Here is a 26,076-nt window from a genome sequence, read left to right as displayed (position 1 = left end):
GCCCAACTCCTGCCCTGATCAGCTCATCTATTTCACCCCAGCATCTTTGCTATTCTGGTTCAGCATTGCATCCCAACTACATGTACCTAGAGACGTCCCACAGCTTAAGCCTACTTCTTAAGAGCGGGGGCTAGGAGAGATACTCGGCTTTATGGGCTTCTTACTGAAGGAGGAAGGGGCATCTCTACCAGCCAGCACTACCATCTCTTGTCGGCTGTGGTGCCTATGTATCATAGTAATCTGTGAATAAAATATTTTGGTAGAAACAGAAACCTGAATTTGAGTACTCTGTCAAGAAGCAAGGGCCAGAACAGAAAGAAAGATTTATTTATTTTCAACATCTCCACCCCACCTTTCTATAACAATTTCATTAAAACAATATTACAGTATCATAAGATTGCAGAAATCATAACAGCAATAAAACATTCACAAAAGAAACATTCATTAATATAGGACCTAGAAAAGCGACAGATTCCCACAGGAAGGAGAATCATACAGATGATTAGTGAGAGATTTTTTTTATTATTAAAAGATAAGACTGAACTGCTGAATAAAGTTAGGAGCTATTGGGATTAATTCCTCTTCAATACCCTTCCAAGAGCTTTGTGTACCTCTTTGTTCCTCAGGGTGTAGATTAGTGGATTTAGCATGGTGGTGACAAATGTATAGAAAAGGGAGACCATCTTTTCCTGGTCACGGGAGTAGCCGGATCGGGGCTGGAGGTAACTGAAAATGGCTGACCCATAAAAGAGTGACACCACGATCAAGTGGGAAGCACAGGTGTTGAAGGCCTTCTGCCTGCCTTTGGCTGAGCGGATCCGTAACACAGCTGCCACAATGTAGGCATAAGAGATGGTGATCAGGCCCACTGGTAACAGAAGAATGGCCACAGTGGCAAAAAAGAGGACAGCCTCATTGAGTGAAGTGTCCCCACAGGCCAATTTGATAAAGGCGGGCACCTCACAGAAAAAATGGTCTATTTGGTTCTCTCCGCATCGTGGAATCCTAAATGTCAACACGGTCTGCACTAGTGAATTGCTGAAGCCACTAACCCAGGAGATGGCAGCCATTGTGAAACATAAAGAATGGTTCATAATGGTAGTGTAGCGCAGTGGATGGCAGACTGCAGCATATCGGTCATATGCCATAAAAGCCAAAAGGACACATTCTGTGGAGCCCAAAGCAAGGGAGATGTACAACTCAGCCACACAGCCACCATAGGAGATGGACTTGTTTTTCCTCCAGAAGCTCACCAGCATCCGGGGTCCGAGGCTGGTAGTGTAACAGAGGTCAAGGATGGAGAGGTTGCAGAGGAAGAAATACATGGGGGTGTGGAGATGGGGGTCCAGTCGTGACACCACAATGATGGTTGTGTTTCCCAACAGGGTCATCACGTAGCAGATCAGGATAATGGCAAAGAGCAGCATCTCCAAGCGTGGGTGGTCAGCCACTCCCAGTAAGATGAATTCTCCTTGGTAGCTTTGGTTGCCTTCTTCACGTGATGCTCCCCTGTACATCATCTGTAACATCAAGGGGACCTTAATGAATCACAGACAACCAGCAAATGGAAGCAATAGTTATTTGGCTGGGAGATTGTGCTTTCTCCAAGAATCATAGAGCTGTAGAGTTGGATGGGACCCCGAGGATCATTTAATCCTACTCCCTGCAGTGCAGGAATCTCAACTAAAGCATCCACAACAGATGGCCATCCAACCTCTGCTTAAGAACCACCAAGGAAGGAGGGTCCACCACCTCTCATAGGACTTCCATACTTGGACTGGCACTTGAGCTCTGGCCTCTAAAGTTTTGGTCCAAGTTATAGTTAGCGGGCTGCTGTCAATCTCCATACCCAGAAAAGCTGTGCTGGACAGCACAATGGGGATGCAATGGAGTCAGCCTTCAGTGCCTCTAGGTAGGCTTGATGACTCAGTTTGTTTACAAAGCTATTGTACTACAAACCTTACTGTATGCTTGTGAAACATGGACCACTTACAAACGCCATCTCCAACTTCTCAAAAGATTCTCTGAAAAATCTTACACATTACTTAGGAAGACAGGCGAACTAATATCAGTGTACTGGATGAAGCAAAGATCACCAGTGTTGAAGCAATGATTCTTCAACTTCAACATCAGCATCAACTTCAACATCAACTTCGTTGTACGGATGCCTGATAATTGTCTTCCAAAGCAACTACTCTATTCTGAACTTAAAAATGGAAAGCGTAATGCTGGTGGTCAACAAAAGAGGTTTAAAGAGTGTCTTAAGGCAAATCTTAAAAAATGTAGTATAAACACTGACAACTGGGAAACACTGGCCTGTGAGTGCTCCAATTGGAGAACAGCCCTTACCAAAAGTGCCGTGGACTTTAAAGAAGCATGAACTCAGGGCTCAGAGGAAGGTATGTTTGGCAAACCTTCACCATGATCCAGTCTCGCCCGGAAACCTATGTCTCCACTGTTGAAGGACGCGTGGATCTAGGAATTGGCTTCCACAGTCTCTTACAGACTCACTGTTAAGACTGTTTTTGTGGAAGACAATCTTACTTGGCTACGAGTGATTGCCAAAGAAGGTTAGGGTGTGGTGCTGACCATGCCAAGGTTGTGGGTTTGATTCCCATATGGGGCAGCTGCATATTCCTGCATTGCAGGGGCTTGGACTAGATTTCATTTCATTTCCATTTCACTTTTAATTTGCCTGCCACCTTTCTATATTGCTATGCACAAGGCGGTTTACAAGCTGAAGAAACCACAAAATAGACAGCAAAGATCGCACACCTAATAACGATCTGATCCAATGTTTTGATGGATGTAGTAATGGAATAATGAATGGTTTGGTTTATGTAAAATATGCAGGAATTTATGTTATGTAAAATAAACCATGGGAAGAGAAGAAGGGAAGTCATTGACATTTTAAAATTGTTTAAATGAATATTCTAAAATGTAAAATAGAATGTGTGTGTGTGTGTGTGACACTGGTTTTACTTAAATGATTCATAGGCAAGTCAGGGGTGCAACTTGAACTAGTCAGGTTTTCTAATAATGACAGTAAACTATTCATTATTGTAAAATCTCAGATTCTGAAGAGCTCCAAAACCAAAATTGTCTAAACAGGCAACAATTCACAGCAGAGCAAGTGAAATTCAGGCTAAGGCTAAAGTGATGCATACCAGGGCAAAGAGGTCTGAATTTCACAAACATGCTAACGCTGTCTGAATGGGGCTGTGGGCTCCCAAGGTTTTCCCAATACATCCTGGGGCCATATCAGAAAGCTCACTTATTATAGCAGTGTGCTGTAATGAATAAAAAGAGAGAGAGAAAACAATTCTGTGCCAGTAATTATTAGGAAATGGACTGAAAATAAAGGAGCATGGTGATAATGATGATTTAATTAGTGAATCGCTTCCTATAAAACATCTCAAAGTGATTTAATATGACATGGATTAATATGCCAAGTTTTCAACCCATGGACTTCCTATGGGCTTATTTGGGTTTTGTTATGGCTTTTTAAATGTGTTTCTTTTGTGGGTGTTATTGGTTTGTCTTTGGTTTATATGTACTGGTATTTTGTATTCTCATTCTATGTGTTCTTATGTTGTGAACGGCCCCGGGATCTTTGGATGAAGGGCAGTATACAAATGCAACGAACAACAATAATAATAAATACTGAAAACTGTGTTTTGCTCTGGTTTCCGACTCTCCCACAGTTCTGTAGAACTGAAAGAGGTGCAGAAAAAGGCAAATGGAAACAATACAGTAAAGGAATAGAGCAACTTCAAACAAGGAATGTATAAGGAAGTTGTGGGGTGGGGGTGCTCAGAAAGAAAAATCAACAGAGGACACTTCTAGATGGGTGTGTTATTGCATGTGTCTTCTGCAACATGTTATTGACACAGTAACAGTGAATTAAAGGGGCCCCAGACCATTAGGTCCAGTCGTGGCCGACTCTGGGGTTGCGGCGCTCATCTCGCTTTATTGGCCGAGGGAGCTGGGGTACAGCTTCTGGGTCATGTGGCCAGCATGACTAAGCCGCTTCTGGCGAAACCAGAGCAGCGCACAGAAACACCGTTTACCTTCCCGCCGGAGTGGTATCTACTTGCACTTTGACGTGCTTCCGAACTGCTAGGTTGGCAGGAGCAGGGACCGAGCAACGGGAGCTCACCCCGTTGCTGGGATTCGAAACGCCGACTTTCTGATTGGCAAGCCCTAGGCTCTGTAGTTTCACCCACAGCGCCACCTGCATCCCCCCAACAGTGAATTAGTAATGGATTTATCCTGCTTTAGGGCTTGTCCAAACTTCCTCTTTTTCCCCTGGGGAAAACTGCTCTTTCTAGGCAATGAACAAGCGGAAGTGTCGACGAGCCCTCAGTTCTGCGACGCTTCCCCAACACTAGCGTGTTATTGCTGTACAGATGCAGCAGGACAAAAATAATCTGGAAAAGCTGTGGTATAAAAAGTTACAGGGTTTCAGCAGCATGTTACAGGTTGTGCACTGCTTGGAAATGAAATAGTATGACTATCCGAAATCTTCTGCAGGCGCAAACTGTATTAAAAGTGGGGTTGGGTATGACCGCTCAGAGAGCACCATGAGGGCAAATCAGAACAAATATGCATTAAAGAGCGTTTCTGGGGAGGCAGATGCAAAGGCCAGTTGGCACAAAATTTTGCAAAACCACAAGGACTAGGAACTTCCGGCAGGAGTAAATAAAGCAAATTACAGTACTCACCTCTGCATGAAGGAAAAGGCTGCTTCCCATAGATCGAAAGACATAAACTAAACACCACTTAATCTCAGCTCTCCTTTTCATCTCACGTATATCGGTACTCTAGTACAAAGTTATTGTTCTTTTGCTGGGTCGGCCCCTTCCTAACCTCACTTCTGTCTTCGTAACAATCGCCTTCCCTTCTTCCAGTTCTTTTCTCGTGTGAGGACTAAGGATACGATTTTTGCTTCTATTCCAGGGATGATTCCGTTGCTCTGGTATTTGTCCTGCTACTTGTAGGAAACCAGTGCAGTCAACTTGTCTCGGGACTTCGCTCCCATCAACAGATGCTTTGATGGTTCAGAAGCTATGGCCAGAGATCACAGGCTGTGGCAGAAGTTGGCTTGAGGGAGTGGCTGGCAGGGAAAGTCAAGCAAAGAGAAGCAGACAGGTGTGGAGAGGTACAAAGAGGCAGGTGGGCAGACAGACAGATAGATGATAGATGTGGAATGTGAAGAAAGGAAATGCTATGTTCGCAGGAAAGAGTCCAAGGATTATAGACTATAATGAATTAAATCTTGATGTGTTTACTTGTGACAGAAAAAAGGGGTGAGAGAAAGGAGTTGAATGCAGTTAGAAGTTAGATGGGAGGAAGCGTCCATTCTTTGTGTGTGTGATTGTGGTGGGAAAGGGAGAGAGTAAGATCAGGAGAATGGAAACAGATACTAATATAGACTATCAGAAAGGTTGGAAAGATAGCTGTAGAGCCTCAAAGATTAAATAAAAGGGATCTTCCCTCTCCCCGCAACTTGTCTACTTCACCCCAGCATCTTTGCTATTCTGGCCGAGAATTGCACCCCAACCACATGTACCTAGAGACCTCCCCCAGCTTAAGCCTACTTCTTGCAGGGCATTGGAGGGGAAGGGAGCTGGCTTTATGGGGATCTTACTGAAGAAGGGGCTGTTGTTGCTGTGTCTCCAGAATCTAGTGGACAATGCAAGGAAGTTTCCTGCACATCACGGAGCCTCAGGGAATCAAACTTCAAGCTGAACAATTAGAGGCAGGCTCCCTATTAAGACATGCAGTCCCAAAGGCCAGCTGCCACTCGCATGATGACATCCTCAGGGAAGGCGACTTTCCTCAGAGTTCTTTCGTCATTTGCAGAAGAACTTCAAACTGCTATAATTGTGCCCAAGTTGTGGAATTTGTGTTGCAAGTTCGGCAAAGTTATTAACTGTTAGTTTATTGATTCTTCATTTGGACCCTTTATGTTCTTCTTCCTTTATGCTGCTTTTTGGTTTGGCGACTATTGGTGGCAATCCAGCCAGATGGGCGGGGTAGAAAATAAATAAATAAATAAATAAATAATAAGAATAATAATGTTTTCTGTTATTTTTAATGCTTGTTTTCATAGTTCATAAGGTGCTTTGAGCTGCTGCTTTTGGGAAGGGGAAAGTGGATCTGATTTGCTCCTGTGGTCTATACAGTAGATTACTAATTTTTTAAAATGCTGTCTGATTCTGTAGGAAACTGTAGCTCTGTGAGGAGAACAGGGTCTTCTAATAACTTTCAGCACCATAAACTTAGGGTTGGCATATGTCCGAAATTTTCTGGACACAGTCAGTATTCAGCCCTTGTAAACAGCGTCTGGGCGGAAAATCACTGAAATGTCTGGGAAAATCCAGATGTGCGGCAGCCCATGTTGGTAGTGTAGATTTTGGCGATGTTCATTTTTTTAAAGATTTGGCAAAAAGGGGCGGTATTGAAATATGGCAACCCTACTTAAGCTACAGCGCCCAGCATTCTTTGGGGAAGCCATGGCTGTTTAAAGTGGTATTAAAAGTAAAGGGACCCCTGACTGTTAGGTCCAGTCGTGGCCGACTCTGGGGTTGTGACGCTCATCGGGCTTTATTGGCCAAGGGAGCTGGCGTACAGCTTCCAGGTCATGTGGCCAGCATAACTAAGCCACTTCTGGTGAAACAGAGCAGTGCATGGAAACGCCGTTTACCTTCCCTCCGGACCAGTACCTATTTATCTACTTGCACTTTGACGTGCTTTCAAACTGCTAGGTTGGCAGGAACAGGGACCGAGTAACGGGAGCTCACCCTGTTGTGGGGGTTCTAACCACCAATCTTCTGATCTGCAAGCCATAGGCTCTGTTGTATAGACCACAGTGCCATCTCCTGTGGTATTATAGTGGTTTAAAAGTATGGTGTGTGAGGACTTCCGGGTTGGCGCCTCCGGTAATGGCGGAATTCCTCTGATCGGTAGGAATTTGCCCCGTGGGAATCTGGGTCTGGCCGCCACAGCGAAGGCGGAGACCCGTAAAAAATCGCAGGCGGGAGAAGCCTGTGAACGTGGGATTCGGCGGGCACCTTTTGCGCCTCCCCTACTCGCGGGGAAACCCGGTTTCGGGGGTCTGGAGCAACGTGGGGTGAGCAGTGCGGTGCTTCGAATCGTCTGCTTCTTCCACGGAGCGAAGCTGCATAGCTGTTGCCGGAGAGCGCTGACTTTTTCCTGTGGACAATTTGATTCTAAAGTAACTACCCGTGAGTAGAGCTGAAGCGGGAGAATTGGATTTCTAAACGTTTAATTTGGCATCGTAACGGGGAGGTTCAATACAGGAAGTCCGCCTTCCCCTTTTGTAAATAGACTGAAGCAATGAGGCTGCAAGCTGAAGTCTTGGAAAGCCTATTGTAAAGGACTAAATTTTCATCGGTAAAGAATATTAACCCCCCCCCTTGGAGGCAGGAGAAGAGGGGGGAAGCTGTGAACTGAATAAGCCTGCGGGAGAGAGCGAAGAGAGTTAAAATACCGCCGCTCAGACCCTGGAAACGGGCTGCTAGCAGGACTGATGTTTTTTGGAATGTTCACTGACAGTGATTGTTCGTTGACAGCTAGCTAATAAGAGAAATACATTGTTTCTACTGTCTCTGTCTGCTTTTAAAAAGGAGTAAAAGTAACTGAAAATTGAAACTAACTTCATTGCTTGAACTGTGTTTTAAAAAAGGACATTACTGACTAACTTAAATAGAAACTGTTTCCCTCTAGAGGAAGCCTTTGAAACTGTTACAAGAGCTGGGCTGGGGGAATTTCCAGCTGCAAGATAAAAAACTGTGAGACTTTGGGACTGACCTTGAATCGGTTAAGTGTTATGGTTAATGGAAAAGAAAAAACTGACCAGTCAATTCTTGAAAAAACATTAAGGTTTGGGAGGACTTGGCAGCAATCTAGGAGAGCCTCAACATCAGGCCCCCCTGCTTCTTCTACTATTGCTTTTGTACCAGCATATTCAAAATCAAGAGGAATGTCAATAGAAGAGGCCTTAGCGGTTGCATTAAATAAGATAAATGACTCACTGGAACAGCTTAACAGGAAAGTAGACGTGACAAATGCGAGAGTGGAAGCTGCAACTATTAAAATCGATTTAAATACAGAAAATATAAATAATTTGGGACAAAAGGTGAATATCAACACAGAAACCATCCAGAAATTGATACAGGAATCTATTTTGACATGGCAAACTGCGGAGGAAGCTAGGGAGAAAGCCGTTGCTGCTGAACGTAATGTAACACAATTGGAGAGAGAGAGAGTCCCAGCCTTACAGAGGCAACTGGATGACCATAAGTCGACGCTTGCTATGATTGAGCTTAAAGAAAAACAAACGAATTTGAGGATCAGAGCCCTACCTGAATTGGAGAAGGAAAGTATGATAGATTTCCTCACACAGGAATTTGCTGATTTTGGGGACTTGGACTTGGGTCAAGAAGAGATTAAAACTGTGAGGGCCTTCAGACTTGGAAGAGGAGGGGGAAAAAGAGAAGAACAGAATAAGAGACTGTTGGCACTACCAGAAGAACCCAGAAGTACAACAGCCAAGAGTGGAAATTTTTAAAGATGCCCCAAAATACCTTTTGGATCTTAGGTCCAACTACGGAGATTTGGCTGCCTTGCTGAGAAGGAATAAAATCATCTTCAGGTGGGAGTTTCCCCAAGGTCTACTCTTCAGCTTCAAAGGAAGGAAAATAAAAATAAGATCAGTAGAAGACAAAGTAAAGTTTTTGTATAAATACGAAGAAGATCTGCAGAAGGGACTTGGAAAAGAGCTAAGAGCATCGGACAGAAGATCACCAGGTTGATGGACTATATGAAACTGTCGGAAATGACTGGCAGAATCCGAGACCAGGGAGAAGAGTCGGTGGAAGAAGACTGGAAAAGGTTTAAAGACTATTTATAGAAATATTGTAAAATTAATGAATGTTAGAAAAATGTTGGAATGAAGTTATATGGCTTTAGTAGAAATGTTATAAGGAATTAAGTATAAATAGATTATTAGAGTATTAGGGAAAAATAAGGTTAGAATATGTTAAGATAATTATAGGATAGAAAACAGAGGAAGATGGAAAGGAATTGCTGAAACAATCAACAGAAGTGGAATACAAAAAGGGAGGTGTGAGGAGGTCATTGAAACAAGTAAATGAAAGATATGACACTGAAATTGTATGATGTGTGTTAAAGTGTTTTTGTTTTGTTTTGTTTGGTTTATGGTGTTAGTGTTGTGTAATGTTTTTATATTGTATTGTATTGGGTTTTTTTTCTTGTCTTTTTCTTTTTTCTTTCTTTTTTTGTAGTGTTTAAAAGTAATAAACATTATTTTTTTAAAAAAGAGGGAAAAAATAAATGTATGGTGTGTGAAATACACTCGGAGTCGAGTGTGAATTTAATGCTCTTTATTCAGCTTGTAGTAGCAATGAATGAAACTTTCCCCAAAACATCTAGCTATATATACATTATTTACACAATGGACCCCACGTGATTGGCTAATTCTGGGCTGCTCCTGTAGGCCAATCAGGTTACTGATTCACTTCCACCTGGAGCTGGATTGGGTGGCTCCTGTGGACCAATCAGACTGCTGCATTCTGGATCCTATTGTTCTAGGATTCAGCTCAGTACATAACAGAAGAGGAGCGTGTAGGCGGCGGGTGTATAACAAGGGCTGTTGCTTCCTCCCTCCTCCCAAGGCTTAATTAACCTTTCCTTCATTGAAACAAAATGAAAAAATTCCTTCCAGTAGCACCTTAGAGACCAACTAAGTTAGTTATTGGTACGAGCTTTCGTGTGCATGCACACTTCTTCAGATACACTGAAACAAAAGACACCAGACCCTCATATATAGTGAGAGGGTGGGAATGGGTGATTGGCTGATAGGTGTGGTAAACCTGTTGACGACTGTTAACGACTGCAATGGTCTTACAGGAAAAAGCAAGGGGTGAGATGGCTAAAAATAGCTTTGTCATGTATAATGAGATAAGAATCCAATGTCTCTATTCAGACCAGGTCTCTCCATGGTTTTAAGTTGGTAATAAATTGCAATTCAACTTCTCTTTCCAGTCTATTTTTGAAATTCTTTTGTAATAAGACAGCTACTGCTGGTGAGCTTCTGGAAAAAAAACAAGTCCATCTCCTATGGTGGCTGTGTGGCTGAGTTGTACATCTCCCTTGCTCTGGGCTCCACAGAATGTGTTCTTTTGCCTGTCATGGCCTATGACCGATATGCTGCCGTCTGCCACCCGCTGCGCTACACCACCATTATGAGCCGCTCTGTATGTTTCAAAATGGCTGCCTTTGCCTGGCTTTGTGGCTTCAGTAATTCACTAGTGCAGACAGTGTTGACTGTTCAGCTTCCACGGTGTGGACATAACCGAATAGACACTTTTTTCTGTGAGGCGCCAGCCTTAATCAAATTGGCCTGTGTTGACACCACGCTCCATGAGGCTGAGCTCCTTTCTTCCAGTGTGGTTTATCTTCTGTTACCACTGAGTGTCATTATAACCTCTTACAGGTACATAACAGCTGCTGTGTTACGGATCTGCTCAGCCAAAGGCAGGCAGAAGGCCTTCAGCACCTGTGCTTCCCACTTGATTGTGGTGTTGTTCTTTTACGGGTCAGGCTTTGGCAGTTACGTCCAGCCTCCATCCAGCTACTCCAGGGAGCATGGCAAGATGATGTCGCTCTTTTATACATCTGGCACCACTACGCTCAATCCACTGATCTACACTCTGAGCAACAAAGATGTTATGTACTGAAGTTCTCACCCTGGGCCAGCAGGGGGATACTGTAGATAGTTTTCACTCAGGTCCGCATATGCAAATAAGGATAGTTCAGTGATTCGATAGTTACAGAAAGTTACTGTTGCTTTGTAGTTGAGCTCTATATAAGCAGGTTGGCTGAACCCTTCAGCCCAGTTCTGTTCTGGCCTGTGAATAAACAAGAGCTGTTTGAAGAATCGCTGTGTCGTCTGATATGTTTACCCACAACTTAAGAAAAGACATGCACAAAGCTCTTGGAAGAATAATGAGGAAATCGACAACTTGAGTCGAATGGCTGCCAACTTTTTTAAAAAAAGGTTTTTTATTTATACTTTTCAAATTGATATATTTCGTTAATTTTACAATGCATGTAACATTTCAAAATTTGACTTCCTTCCCCCTCTTTCTGCGGTTCCTTAATTTTTTTCATTTCTGCATATCCAAATTAATTTGCTCATTTAATTATCTACTGTGAATATATAGTCTTATAAAACTGCAGATTATTACAGTAATCCTGCTAATGTTTTTATCTGTTTGCAATTTGTCTGTAATTATTCAATAAACCATTTCCATTCTTTTATAAAGAGTTTGTTATCTTGATTTCTTATTTTTCCGTAAGTTTCGCCATTTCTGCATATTTTATAAGTTTTTGTGTCCATTCTTCCTTTACTGGGACTTCTACTTCTTTCCATTTTGGCGCAAGTAACATTCTTGCTGCTGTAGTAGCATACATAAATAAATTTATACACAATTTTGGTAGTTGTGTTCCTATAATTCCCCCCCAAAAAAATTTATGAAACATTTTTTATAAATGTTATTTTGAACATCATTTTTAATTCATTATATATCATTTTCCAGTAAGCTTTAACCTTACTACAAAACCACCACATATTATAAAAAGAACCTTCTTTCTCTTTATGTTTCCAACATTTGTTTGATTTAGATTTAGATTTAGCCAATTTTCTTGATGTTAGATACCAACGATATATCATTTTCATATAATTTTCTCTTAAACCATAACATGCTGTAGATTTTACATTCAAATTCCACAATCATTCCCATGCTTCCATATCTATATTATGACTGATATCTATTGCCCAGTGTATCATTGAAGTTTTATTTGCTCATCCTTTGTCTCCCATTCCAATAATATTTTATACATTTTAGACAACATTTTTACATTCCATTCCAGCAGGTCTCTCACCAGTTGTGATATTTGTTCCCCAAAGCCTCATATCCAAACTTTATTAAACACTTCATTCAAATGATGATATTGTAACCATGTTGTTAACTTCCCAGATAATTCCTTAAATTCTTTTAATTTATACTCTCCTCCCTCTTGTTTTTATAAATTTCTATAAGTTGTCCACCCTTCTGTCATGTTCTTTTTCTTTACTGCTATAGCTTCCAGCAATGAAAGCCATAATGGTGTTCTTACTAGTAAATTCTTGTAACTATCCCACACTCTATACAATTTTTTCCTAAGTATATGGTTTGTAAATCCTTTATGAACATTCACCTTTTTGTACCATAAATAAGTGTGCCAGCCAAAAATATTATCATGACTTTCTAAGTCTTAAAATATGTGAATTCTCTAACATCATCCATTCCTTCAACCAACAAAGACAGGGTGCTTCATAATATAATCTCAGATCCAGCAGGGGAAAACCTCCTCTTTCTTTTGCATCTATTAATTTTTATATTTTATCCTCAGTTTTTCCCCTTGCTAAATATGTTTAGAAATATCTTTTTGTGATGCCCAAAAACAATCCATCCTGCCGATCATTGGAATCGATTGAAACAGAAATAACATTCTTGGCAACACGTTCATCTTTATGGTCAACACTCTGCCTAATAATGAAAGATTCAAATTTGGAACAGAATGGCTGCCAACTCTAATAATAATGAATTGTCCTTCATTCTATGGCAACTTGCGGTGTTTCTTCTGTTCATTTGTTTTTAATGATTATTTTACAGATGTTTTATTTCAGTGTTGTAACATTGTAATGTAATAATGACATTATTTTTATAGAAAGGTGAGGTGAAAATGCTGCAAATCAGTGCTTCTGATTGGTGGACCTTGGACCCCAGGGGATCCATGGCACCATTCACATAACAAAGGCTGCCATAGAGATATTAAAATATTAAAAGTAAGGGTCCATTTGATAAGCAGAGGGTCCACAGTCCTCATTGCCGGATTACCAAATAGGCAGAGTAGTCACCAGCCTATGGGCTCCATGCCCATAGTTTGATCTCCCTTCAAACTAAATCCAGTTCCCTAAATGTAACACCACATGAGGTCTCCTAACAGCTAATTGGAATACCCAGAAATATCCATATGCAATGAAATAAATTTCTCCTAACAACTTTGAAAATTTCTGCATAGCTAGTTAATTCAAAGACTTTTGCTCCCTAAGGAGTTAAGTAGTGTTCTCTTTTCCATCCCTGCCCTGGTGCAAGTCACAGCTTCCAGAGGATGCTGTGCAAGGGAAGAGGAGGCAGGTCCTTTGGGGCCTCCTTGCTCATGACTGAAGGGTAACATGTAGTTTCCCCTTAATTATCGAGTCTGAGTTCTGGCCCTTATGGGGCTTCATGATGGTTCCTCAGAGAGCTGCTGAAGAAGGGGAGAGAGAGCAATTTCCTCCACCTCTCCCATCCTCCTGGATGACATCATAAAATCATTTATCCTGACCCTTGAAGGCCCCTTTAGAGACAGAGAGATCATCTTACTGTGGCCATGTAGATGTGCTGAGGCAGAAGAACCAAGGCGCTGGACCGAATTAGGCAAGCCGACCAGAGTAAGAGTTGCAGGGAGCATTTCTCTTTCCCCACCATCATTTACACTGATCCTTATGGAGATGCCTCCAGGTGTAAGAGAATCTGCATTTCTTTCTTTTCCAGTCTCCTCCTGCCGTTTCCCCCTTGACCCTCTCCCCTTCAGAAAGACATACTGCTCTTTCTCTCTGCTTTTTTTAAAAAATTCTTCTTATTTGATTTCATTCTCTGCCTGCTTCGACTATAGAACAGGAAGGTGTAAAGCAAACTTCTCTGGCGTCGTGCCTGACAGGTGGCTTGAATGACAACTGCCATCAATTGACATGATTAATAGTCAGGGGTGTGTGAGGTTTATTCTGAAGCAGCCTTCCCTTTCCTAGCACACCACCCCTACCTGTTGGACTGCAACTCCCATCGTCCATCACCATTGGCTAAGGTGTCTGAGGGGTGATGGGAGTAGTAGTCCAACAAAACCTGGCAACTCAAGCACGGAGAATACTGTGTAATGCTGAGATAGCTGGACTAATGCTCTTATTGGCTATAAGGCAATTTCATGACTGCCCAGGCTACCCCTGGTATTTTCTACACAATACCCTCTTGATGACCTGGAGTTGCATCCAGAGTGAGCTCTATGAGAGTTTCCTTGGCCCAAGGTGGAGCCACTTGCTCTCTCAATACAGACTGTCACAGCAGACCAAGAGTCAGGGGTGAGTTAATTCCAAAAATGAAGGGTGCTAAAATTTCTAACATGGTGGAAGAAGATTGGAAAAAATTTAAAGTTTATCTTCAAAAATATTGTAAAATTAAGGATTGTTAGAAAGATGTTGGAAAAAGAAAATTATGTGGTTTTGGGAGAAATGATATAAAGGATTAAGTAAAAATGAATTGATGAAAGAGAGAACGTAAAATTATAGTATATTAAAACAAATTATTAAGATAAAAACAAGGTTGGAAGGATTTGCTGAAATAACAATTTGAACTAGAATACAAAAATGGGAGGTGTGAGGAGGTCAAGGAAATAAGTAAAGGAAGAAAGCTATGTAAAGGTTTAATTTGTTCTTTTTCTTTTTTAAATGATTGTATTTTATCTGCCTTTTTATTTTTATTTTTTCTTTTTTTTCTTTTTGTAACTTTCAAAATTTTGAATAAATATTATTTTTTAAAAAATAAAATTTCTAACATGACAGAAATTCAAAAGATATTTTGGTTAAATTAATACAATTTTGTTTTGCTTGATAAGTAAAATGGGTGTAAAATTGCATAGATATCATTACAATTGATTGCCAAGTGCTTGCAGTTATATATTTTATATGATAATATTAAACTTATTTGGTTTTCCAAAAGTAGTTTATGTGCTTCTTCATCAAACGTCGACTTACCAAACTAAATGTTGTCCAGTCACAAAAATAATAGCAGATTTGAATTCCTCACACTCAAGAATACCTTGCAATAATTAAGTTTCACCCCTCAAATGACACGCCCTTCTGAGGTAGTGTGAGGAGTGTCATCTTGAGAAAGGGACCACAAATTACAGGATGGATGGAAGAGAAATGAAGAGAAGAAAAGAGATAAAATATTGGATACACATTTTTCAGAATGAATTTACTTCTCACTGAGACAGAGGTGAGCTAAATCAAAAATAAAGGGTTGCTAAAATGTTGTAAAATAACTTGGGAATTCAAAAGATATTTTGGTTAAATTAATACAATTTTGGTTTGCTTGGAAAGTAAAATGGGTGTAAGATTGCATAGATATCATTCAAATTGATTGCCAAGTAGTTGCAGTTATATATTTTATATGATAAAATTAGTATTACTGTATTTGGTTTTCCAAAAGTAGTTTATGTGCTTCTTCATCAAATGTGAACTTACCAAACTAAACGTTGTCTAGTCACAAAAATAATAGCAGATTTGAATTCCTCACACTCAAAAATACCCCTCACTGAATAAATTGGCAAAAACTAAGTTTCAACCCTAAAATGACACACCCTAGTGAGGTAGCGTGAGGATTTCATCTGAGAAAGAAAGGGACCATAAATTATAGGATGGATGGTTGTGAAATGAATAGAATAGAGATAAAATATTAAATACACCTTTTTCAGTTCATGGAACACGGCACTTTCAACAAAATACTGGTGAGTAATTTTCTTGTCTTGTCCTAAAGTTTCTCTCCCTCACAGCTTTGAGACGTGTGCTTGGAAATGTATATGGGGAAAGTGTATGGGAAGGATATTTCAAGCTGAAGTTGGGAAACAGATTAAGCATCTTTATCGCAGATTCCTACTCCCTCCTTAAGTTGATTCTTCTTTTAAATACTGGGGGGGGGGGGCGCAAGCAGCTTTTGTCTTTCTGTTACTTGTATTTGCAGCTGATACAATTAGGTTATTCGACCTTTGTGTAGTTTCTCTAAACAAATCTTCCTTATAAGCGAGGTCTCCAACCCTGGATCATTTTATTGTATGCTCTTTGTCTTTATGTATTTTTAACCGCAAGTCTACATTTTTCTGAGATTTGACCACCAGAATAGTACACAGTATTCAAGGTGTGGCTGACCACTGGTTTACATATGAGCATATGGTAGCTGGTAATTTATTTCAATCTAATTATTTTCAACTCTAATTTGCCTTCTTTCTATCACTACAAAATATTATCGTTTTTAGTAAGCATCTCAACCCTTACATGTCCTGTTCAGAGCCAAACAACATTTCCCCTTTTTAAAACAGGAATTGGCTAACTCCCAGTTTGTGGGTTCCTTTCAGAAGCCACTGTATTTTGTATGAACTAAACTCTTTTGGTATGTTCTAAAGGTAGCACCATCTAGAGCACATTTAAATATTTATTTGAAAATACTGATATGCCACTACAGTGGTACCTCGGGTTAAGAACTTAATTCGTTCTGGAGGTCAGTTCTTAACCTGAAACTGTTCTTAACGTGAGGTACCACTTTAGCTAATGGGGCCTCCAGCTGCTGCTGTGCCACCACTGCACGATTTCTGTTCTCATCCTGAAGCAAAGTTCTTAACCCGAGGTACTATTTCTGGGTTAGTCTGTAAGCTGAAGCGTCTGTAACCCGAAGCGTCTGTAACCCGAGATACCACTGTACTCATAAAAATACCAGAGTGGTTTCCCACAGCTCTGAATAAAAACCATACAATAAAAAAAGCAGAGCAATCTTAAAATCCAAGATCAGTTACGTATTCTCTTCCATTAGCACTATGCCTCCCATCATTCCTGATCATTTCCCATGCTTTCTGGGAGCTGAAGTCCAGTGTTGGCTTTCCCTGTGCTAAAATAACCTGGAGCAAGAATGTACTGTATGCCCATCCACCCTTCTGCTTGTCCCGTGTGTAGAAAGCATGGGTCCAAGTGATTTTCCACTTGTCCCATGCTTTCTAGGGCCCTGCTACTTCCCCCGGAAAGTCCACACTTCAGTGCTAAATCAGAGCACCCTAATCTTCTGATTGTAACCTGGTTTAACTCCTTTTAATCTTGAATATCAGATTACCCTTGGCCCTCCAGACATAGCTGAACTACAACTCCCAGCATCCCATGCTTTTGGCGATGCTTCCAGGGCCGAAGAGGGTTGTAGTTTGGGAACATCAGGAGTGTTTCTCATCCCTGCATTAAGCCATGTAAAAATAAGAAGGTTTTCTCATTGTACACATGGTACATGGGTGATCTCAGCCATACCAAGATGCCACTATTGCTTTTGTGTCAACTGTTTATTCCAGCTCCATTTTGAGTAGGTATTTTCCTATTTTTGTTTCTTCCTTTTCTAGCTCATGTACAGGAAAGCATTGTGGGAAGAAGGCAATAAGAGCCATGAAGGAGAATTCATATTACTGGGAGTGGCTGACCACCCACACTTGAAGACATTGCTCTTTGCAATGCTCCTGCCCTGCTACACGATGACCTTGCTGGGCAACACGACCATCATTGTGGTGTCACGGATGGACCCCCATCTCCACACCCCTATGTATTTCTTCCTCAGCAACCTCTCCTTCCTTCATCTTTGCTTCACCACCAGTGTGGGTCTGCAGATGTTGGTGAACTTCTGGCAGAAAAGCAAGACTATCAGTTATGGTGCTATGGTGCCTGTGTGGCCCAGCTCTACATCTTCCTTGCTCTGGGCTCCACAGAATGTATTCTTTTGGCTGTCATGGCCTGTGACCGCTATGCTGCGGTCTGCCACCCGCTACGCTACACTACTATTATGAACCACTCCCTGTGCTTCAAAATGGCTGCTTTTGCCTGGATTAGTGGGCTGACATTGCCTTGGATAGCAGTACATCAGCACAAGTGGGGGTGAACTGCATCATGGGCATAGCAAGGAGACAAAAAGCCAAGGAGGAGAAAATGTGGATCAGTTCCTAGTGAATTTTGTAGCTGTATGATGATGTGAAGGGACGTGGGTGGCGCTGTGGGTTAAACCACAGAGCCTAGGACTTGCCAATCAGAAGGTTGGCAGTTCGAATCCCCGTGACAGGGTGAGCTCCCGTTGCTCAGTCCCTGCTCCAGCCAACCTAGCAGTTCGAAAGCACGTAAAAGTGCAAATAGATAAATAGATACCGCTCCAGCGGGAAGGTAAACGGCGTTTCCGTGTACTGCTCTGGTTCGCCAGAAGTGGCTTAGTCATGCTGGCCACATGACACGGAAGCTGTACGCCGGCTCCCTCGGCCAATAAGGTGAGATGAGCACTGCAACCCCAGAGTCGATCACGACTGGACCGAAAGGTCAGGGGTCCCTTTACCTTTACCTTTATGATGTTGTGAACCCAGATACCCCCTTGGATTAAAACTAGTTCTCTAAATGTGACACCACACGAGGTGTCGAAATAGCAAATTGGAGTACTCAAAATATCAATATGCCATGAAATAAGTTTATCCGACCAACTTGGAAAGTTCCCATATAGCTTGTTGATTCAAAGACTTTTGCTCCCTAAGGAGTTAAGTAGTATTTTTCTTTCCACGCCTTCCCTCGTGCAAGTCACAGCCTCCAGAGGACATTGCGCAAGTGAGGAGGAGGAGAGCCCTTTGAGGCTTCTTTGCTCATGGCTGCAGCGTAAAGTATTCCCCTAATTATTGGGTCTGAGTTCTGTTCCTTCTGCGGCTCCATGTTGGTTCTTTAGGGAGCTGCTGAAGATGCAGGTGGGGAGGATAGCAATTTCCTCCTGCACCTCCCTGCTGGATAACATAATAAAATCTGACAGTAATTTGGTTTAAATTTTGTTTTTTTTAAAAAAATACTAATTACCTTTGGCCCTCCAGATGTTGGTGAACTACAACTCCCATCTTCCCAAGGCTTTTGGCCATGCTTGTTCGGGCTGAACAGAACTGTGCTTCAGCAACATCTGGAGGGCTGAATGTTAAGTCATGTAAACATGAGAAGGTTTTCTTGTACACATGGTACCTGGTTCATATTCATACTGCATTGATTCAGAAGCAGATTGGGTAGAGATTACACTTAACTGGAGCTTGGACTTGGAGAACGGAGACGAGTCTCATGTCCAAGAATGAGAATCACTGGGTGATCACAGTCTTGCAACCATGCCACTATTGCTTTTGTGCCAACTGTTTATCCCAGCTCCATTTTGAGTAGGTATTTTCCTATTTTTGTTTCTTCCTTTTCTAGATAATGTACAGGGAAGGATTGTGGGAAGAAGGTAATCAGAGCTACCAAGGAGAATTCATTTTACTGGGAGTGGCTGACCGCCCACGCTTGGAGATGTTCCTCTTTGCCATTATCCTGACCTGCTACATGATGACCCTGTTGGGAAACACAACCATCATTGTGGTGTCACGACTGGACCCCCATCTCCACACCCCTATGTATTTCTTCCTCAGCAACCTCTCCTTCCTTGATCTTTGCTTCACCACCAGCCTTGGACCACAGATGCTGGTGAGCTTCTGGAAGAAAAAGAAGTCTATCTCCTATGGTGGCTGTGTGGCTGAATTGCACATCTCCCTTGCTCTGGGCTCTACAGAATGCGTCCTTTTGGCTGTCATGGCCTATGACAGATATGCTGCCGTCTGCCATCCACTGCGCTACACTACCATTATGAGCCACACTTTATGTTTCAAAATGGCTGCCATCGCCTGGCTTTTTGGCTTCAGCAATTCACTAGTGCACACAGTGATGACTGTTCAGCTTCCACGGTGTGGAGAGAACCGAATAGACCATTTTTTCTGTGAGGTGCCAGCCTTAATCAAACTGGCCTGTGTTGACACCTTCTTCAACGAGGCTTTGCTTGTTGCTTTTAGTGCAGTGTTCCTTATAGTACCACTAGGCCTCATTATGGTCTCTTATAGCTATATTGTGGTTGCTGTGTTGAGGATCCGCTCAGCAGAGAGCAGGCAGAAGGCCTTCAACACCTGTGCTTCCCACTTGATCGTGGTGTCGCTCTTTTATGGGACGGCCATCTTCAGCTACGTCCAGCCCGCGTCCAACTACTCCCGCGATCAGGGCAAGATGGTTTCCCTTTTCTATACATTTGTTGTCACCATGCTCAATCCCCTAATCTATACCCTGAGGAACAAAGAGGTGCACAAAGCTCTAAGAAGACTGATGAAGAAAACTTAAGACCAATGTCTCCCAACTCCATGCAGAGGCTCTGTGGTTATATTTTAATAAAAATAAATAAAACATCACTGATCACTTATATGGCAAGCAGAGCTTCTTTTTTATGTTGGATTGCCTGCACTTGATTGTGGTGTCACTCTTTTATGGGATGGCCATTTTCAGTGACCCCCACCTCCATCCAGCTACTCCAGCTACTTCCAACAATAAATCTAAATACCTCAACCACTTGATATCCATATTTAACTTTTTCTGAGCCTTCGCCTCCATTGGTGAAAGCCATCTGGGTGTCTTCCTTTCTAAGAGATCATTATATTTTATCCATACGTTGTACTGAGATTTCCTAATTACATGATTTTTGAAAGCATTATGGGCCTTTACTTTATCATACCATAGATATGCATGCCATCCAAACAAATTATCAAATCCCTCTAAATCTAAAACATCAGTGTCTTCTAGTTGTATCCATTCTTTAATCCAGCAAAAAGCAGCTGCCTCAAAATAGATTTTCAAATCTGGCAGGGAGAATCCCCCTCTTTCTTTAGAATCCCTAAGTAATTTATATTTAATTCTGGGTTTTCCCCTCTGCCAGAGAAATCTAGATAAAGCTTTATGCCATTCTTTAAAGCATTTCACATTGTCTATGATTGGGAGGGCTTGAAACAAACAAACAAAACCTTTGGCAATACATTCATCTTAACCACTGAAATCCAGCCCATTAATGACAGTTTTAAATTTGACCATATCTCTAGGTCTCTCTTAATTTCATTCCATAGTTTCTCATAGTTCTCTTTATATAAGTTCAAGTTTTTCCAAGACAGATTCACACCCCAATACTTGACTTTTTTCATAAAATCTAGGCCCGTCTTTTCTTGTAATAGTTTTATTTCATCATTATCCAGATTTTTCTCTAATACTTTGGTTTTACTCTTATTTAACTTAAATCCTGCTACCTGCCCGAATTCCTGTATCAACTCCAGTGCTTTCACTGCACTGGAGTCTGGATCCTGTAATGTCAGTACTAAATTGTCAGCAAAGGCTTTTAATTTATATTGTTTGGATTCTACTTTAATACCTTTAATTTGTTCATCTTTTCTAATCATACTTAGCAAGACCTCTAGGACCGAAATAAACAGGAGAGGGGAAAGTGGGCACCCTTGCCTGGTTCCCTTCTCAATTCTAATTTCCTCCGGTACCACATTATTTACAATAATTTTAGCTTTTTGTTCATGATAGATTTCATTGATACCATTTAAAAAGTCAGGTCCCATCCCCAATCTGCTTCTGAATCTATGCAGTATGAATATGAACCAGGTATCATGTGTACAAGAAAACCTTCTCATGTTTACATGACTTAACATTCAGCCCTCCAGATGTTGCTGAAGCACAGTTCTGTTCAGCCCGAACAAGCATGGCCAAAAGCCTTGGGAAGATGGGAGTTGTAGTTCACCAACATCTGGAGGGCCAAAGGTAATTAGTATTTTTTTAAAAAAAACAAAATTTAAACCAAATTACTGTCAGATTTTATTATGTTATCCAGCAGGGAGGTGCAGGAGGAAATTGCTATCCTCCCCACCTGCATCTTCAGCAGCTCCCTAAAGAACCAACATGGAGCCGCAGAAGGAACAGAACTCAGACCCAATAATTAGGGGAATACTTTACGCTGCAGCCACGAGCAAAGAAGCCTCAAAGGACTCTCCTCCTCCTCGCTTGCGCAATGTCCTCTGGAGGCTGTGACTTGCATGAGGGAAGGCGTGGAAAGAAAAATACTACTTAACTCCTTAGGGAGCAAAAGTCTTTGAATCAACTAGCTATATGGAAACTGTTGGTCAGATAAATTTATTTCATTGCATATTGATATTTCTGAGTACTCCAATTTGGTTTTTGGACACCTCGTGTTGGTGTCACATTTAGAGAACTAGTTTTAGTCCAAGGGGAGGGGGATCTGGGTTCACATCATCATTCAGCCACAAAATTCACTAGGAATTGATCTACATTTGGTTTTTCTCCCACTTGGGTTTTGTTTCCTTGCTATGCATACGACACAGTTCACCCCCCCTTGTGGTGATGTACTGCTATTCAAGGCCCTGTCTGTGATATTCAGCAACATGTTTTTGACACCATCATTGTGTATTAGTGGCAGTGTGGTGTAGTGGTTAAGAGCGGTAGACTCGTAATCTGGGGAACCGGGTTCGCGTCTCCGCTCCTCCACATGCAGCTGCTGGGTGACCTTGGGCTAGTCACACTTCTCTGAAGTCTCTCAGCCCCACTCACCTCACAGAGTGTTTGTTGTGGGGGAGGAAGGGAAAGGAGAATGTTAGCCGCTTTGAGACTCCTTTGGGTAGTGATAAAGCGGGATATCAAATCCAAACTCCTCCTCCTTCTCCTCCTACTCATATTGAAATACTGCCCCTCAATGAGGCCAAACTTAGATTCACAAAATGTTTAGGAGTATGTGTACCCCTGCGCCCCCCGAGGAAAAAAGCACTGATTAGTAGTGTAGCACCCTGCTTGTGGTTAACGCTTAGCTGGAATGAAATATTCAACGCAGCAATAGAGAAATTAAAATAGTAATTTATTTGTCAGACAAATAAATAAGAGGCTCAGTGGTACGTGGTTACCAAGCTCTGGCCTGGCCTCCTGCCATTCTGGCCAGCACTTATATTCCCTTAATCCAGCCCCCTTTGCTCCTCCTGTGGCTGCCTCTGTCCAATCAGCCTGGTTGAAATTCCTATTGGCTGTTTGGTAGAACCAATCACAAAAGATACACCCACAAAAGATACACCCATTTCCTTGCCCTTATAAGGGAGACAAAGAGCTATATATATGACATATAAGTAATAATATATCTTACATGGAATCTTAATTACCAGCTCACCTCTTGCCCTTCTTGCCCTATTGCCTTCTAAAACAGATGTTTAATCTTACATTTTTATGTTCAACAGATGTCAAGGATCTTGAGTTTCACATCAACATTGAAAGATTTCCTTCATTTAATGTTTCTAAACAAATGCCTGACAACCATATATCAAGACTGCCCGGATGGCGTCCTCTGTCCGGCAGGGGGGCTAGGCTGGTGGCTGACTTAATTTCAGGATAAATACAACTCTTACAACCATATGAAATAAGAATCTAGCATTCCTTAAATCCTTTGCATAATTACATTTAAGCCAATATATTTAAGCTAATATATTTCATACATTTATCATAGGTAGCCTCTTAAAAGAATAAAGCTTCTCAAAGTAAAAAGGAAGGAACTCAATAAAACACAGCTTTTAAAAGAAGCCTCTTCAGTTTGCACCTCCCCCTTTCCCCCTCCTCTCCAGCCTCAAAATAAAATAGGAAGAAGCTGCTTCTTCTGCCAAGCCAGTTGCCTTTCCAACATTTAACACATTTTAACCTTTTTAACTCTCTTAGTTTAAGAAACAGCTTTAGAAAAAGACTTCCCCCAAAAATGTTCTCTTTCCAGCTAAATGTTTCTCCCCATTGCTCCTGGCCTTTTAACCTTAGAAAGAAGATCTGGCTCATTTTACTGGGAGGCACATTGGTATTATCTTCCCCATTCCTAATGGTGTTTTCTCAGCCTTGGGGCAGCATATGTAATTCTCCCTTTTTATGACTTTGAGAATTGTTTTTCTACTATAAATCAATGGGGCCCTTCTTGTCTTAGGAGGAAAAACATCTTGCCAAGGTTCTTTTAGGCAGCTGGTCTTTTGCCTGGCATGAAACATTTGAAAATCCTTTTTTTAAGCTCATTTTTAAATACAAGCCTTGATTGAAATATATAGAAGCTTTGATAAAAATGCAGGCTTATGATTAGATGCCTCATTCCCCCCTTTCAAGCTCAAGGACCTTCATCCCAAGTGTCCTTGATAGCTTGACCTTCATCATATTCCTGAGGTAAAGCTCTGTATAGGGCCATGATATGAGGTAGAGTTTCATTTGAAACCATCTTGCTAATTGTACTTCTAAAACATGAAATGATACATGGCATCATACATAAAACCAATACTACTACTGTCAAGAAAAACAAGCAAGACAATAGTATCCCTTTGAGTCCTGTGACATTAGGTAACCAATTGGTGAGCCATCCCATATCCCATCCTTCCCATGTTTGTACTGGGACATGTGCTATATTCTCCATCTTTGTGGCCAACACACGGATTGCCTCACCATTATCAGAAATGTTAAAGCAACAGGCATTCCCTGTCAAGTTCAAGACTCCACATAGGCCTCCCTGCCTGGCAAGTACATAATCCATTCCCATTTTCAGCTGCAAAATGGCGGCTCTACTTTCATCCAACTGTTGTGCAATAAGTCTCAAACTCTGGGCCGTTGCATTGGTTACAAGTTCCACTACTGCTTGCAATCGAATTATTCTGTTTAGATTATAAATAGGATCCCGTGCCCCTTGTATGAGCTCACCAGGATTCCAGGAGGCAGGATCATAATAGGCTATAATGCGCTCTGGCGGCCAATCATCAGTACCGCTCCAACTTTGGGTACTTCCTCCTGCTATATGAGAAATATCAGCATTCCTTCGTGTTCGCCTGGCCGAACTAGTGGGCATAATCCACATTGGTGGTAATACCCAACCCAAGAAACAAGTCCCACTCCATTTGGAAGGGAGTTTCTTGTATGCCCATTCTCCACATATCCACCACAACCATCGGGTCTGAGGTTTTTGGTACGGGGAATACAGAAGGCGAAATACCAAAAGGGGTAGAGAGTTCACAGTGCAGTATGTTAGATTGCCTTCTTCTGTCACAGTTATGTTCCACACCACTTTCCATGCATGAATAAAAGGAGGTGCACAGGGCAAGGCATTCCGAGTTCGATAGGTAGTACCGTGTGCCCAGGTATGACTATTCTTCTTATAATCCCAAGTATAGTGACAATGAGAAGAGCCTATCATGGGAGAATCAGCTGCATCTGATGATTTATGTACACAGAATTCCCCTTGTACAGGTATAACTCGTAATGGTTTAGTTGAGTTCCATCCGGGGAAATTCTGTATTTCAGTTTGGTGTGGCATTTCGCTTACCATACCAATAGCATCTAATGGTATCGGTAATAACGGCATACCTCCCTCTGAATCATCTGGCCCAAGAGAGCAAACAAGGCAATTGGTCCTATTTGCAACATTAGCTACCATTTCAGCTAAACCTACCCACATATTGTGGTCATGGCTGAATCCATATTTAGCCAATTTGGTCAGATTCAAGGACCCTTCCCCTTCCCAAGGGATCAGGATTAATAAAATCATGTTGATGTCTAGTATATGCATTCCTTCCACAAAAGATTACCTTATTGTGATAGCAAATAATTATTAGCCCCAATATAATTCCCCCAGTGACAGAAATGGGGAACCACCAAGACCAAAACATATATCCCGAGGATCCCCAATGAGTAATATCTCTGATAATTGTTCCACAAGGGGGGGGCAGTCAATCAATTGTATTAGAGAATCTTTCCGTTCACAGTCGCTGGTTCAGACGCTCCTCAAGCTTCAGGCGTGCGCAGGTCAGCCAGCTTCCAGGTTGTGGCTGCAGCAGGCCGGTCGTCAAATGTTGCCCGTGACCTAGCCCGTTCCCGGTAGGGCTAGATACAGGGGTTTTTGGAGAGAGTTAGTTTTAAAGGATTAGAGGGGTCACCTTTGCACGTCCAACTGCCTTCAGACTTCTTCAAACGAGAGTGATGAATCCAGGGGGTCACCTCAGCTACCTTCACCGCTGTTGGAGTAGAGAGCAAGACGGTGTAAGGTCCACGCCACTTAGGTGCAAGTGGATCGCGTTTCCACTCTTTCACCCATACGCTATCGCCAGCCTGGAACTGATGAATCGGCTCGGCAATGCTGCACGGCGTGCGCTCGAGGGCCCACCTGTTAAGAGAAACAAAAACACGGGAGAGAGATTGCACTTGTTCCTGTGTCACAT

The 26,076-nt window shown here is 41.9% G+C and overlaps 4 protein-coding genes across 5 annotated transcripts in view; 3 read left to right on the top strand and 1 right to left on the bottom strand.

Annotated features, from left to right (window-relative positions):
• Positions 1–458: 458 nt before the first annotated feature.
• Positions 459–4,971, bottom strand: LOC309337095 (putative olfactory receptor 2B8). Its single transcript, XM_081853778.1, has 2 exons — positions 4,725–4,971; positions 459–1,520 (listed from the first exon to the last, which is right to left on the bottom strand). Exons 1-2 carry the CDS (start codon positions 4,803–4,805, stop codon positions 573–575), a joined length of 1,029 nt encoding a protein of 342 aa, XP_081709904.1. The 5' UTR covers positions 4,806–4,971; the 3' UTR covers positions 459–572.
• A 1,326-nt stretch (positions 4,972–6,297) lies between these two features.
• On the top strand, positions 6,298–10,787 carry LOC309335185 (olfactory receptor 2G6-like; the record flags this gene model as incomplete). Its single annotated transcript, XM_081850060.1, has 2 exons — positions 6,298–6,320; positions 10,121–10,787. 2 exons carry the CDS (start codon positions 6,298–6,300, stop codon positions 10,785–10,787), a joined length of 690 nt encoding a protein of 229 aa, XP_081706186.1.
• A 3,113-nt stretch (positions 10,788–13,900) lies between these two features.
• On the top strand, positions 13,901–20,172 carry LOC309337131 (olfactory receptor 2G3-like). Its single transcript, XM_081853841.1, has 2 exons — positions 13,901–14,272; positions 19,196–20,172. Exon 2 carries the CDS (start codon positions 19,199–19,201, stop codon positions 20,141–20,143), a length of 945 nt encoding a protein of 314 aa, XP_081709967.1. The 5' UTR covers positions 13,901–14,272; positions 19,196–19,198; the 3' UTR covers positions 20,144–20,172.
• LOC309337130 (olfactory receptor 2G3-like) overlaps positions 17,174–26,076 on the top strand; it is a 25,727-nt gene continuing 16,824 nt past the window's right edge. Inside the window, exon 1 of one of the 2 annotated variants that reach the window (XM_081853840.1) lies at positions 17,174–17,306. The gene's annotated coding sequence lies outside the window, so the exon portion shown is untranslated. Of the gene's footprint in view, positions 17,311–26,076 lie in introns of both variants that reach the window. The other variant, XM_081853839.1, reaches the window with a different exon arrangement.

Source organism: Podarcis erhardii (genome assembly GCF_964252035.2).
Source record: "Podarcis erhardii genome assembly, chromosome: 2".
Classification (NCBI taxonomy): domain Eukaryota; kingdom Metazoa; phylum Chordata; class Lepidosauria; order Squamata; family Lacertidae; genus Podarcis; species Podarcis erhardii.
The sequence above is the reverse complement of the archived record's forward strand: the minus strand, read 5'-3'. Positions and strand labels throughout refer to the sequence as shown.

Coding starts and splice junctions, on each gene's coding strand:
- LOC309337095 (XM_081853778.1), bottom strand. CDS start 4,805: ATGAAAAGGAGAGCTGAGATTAAGTGGTGTTTAGTTTATGTCTTTCGA. Junction 1,521..4,724: donor GCCTTTTCCTTCATGCAGAG/GTGAGTACTGTA, acceptor TTGATGTTACAG/ATGATGTACAGGGGAGCATC.
- LOC309337131 (XM_081853841.1), top strand. CDS start 19,199: ATGTACAGGGAAGGATTGTGGGAAGAAGGTAATCAGAGCTACCAAGGA.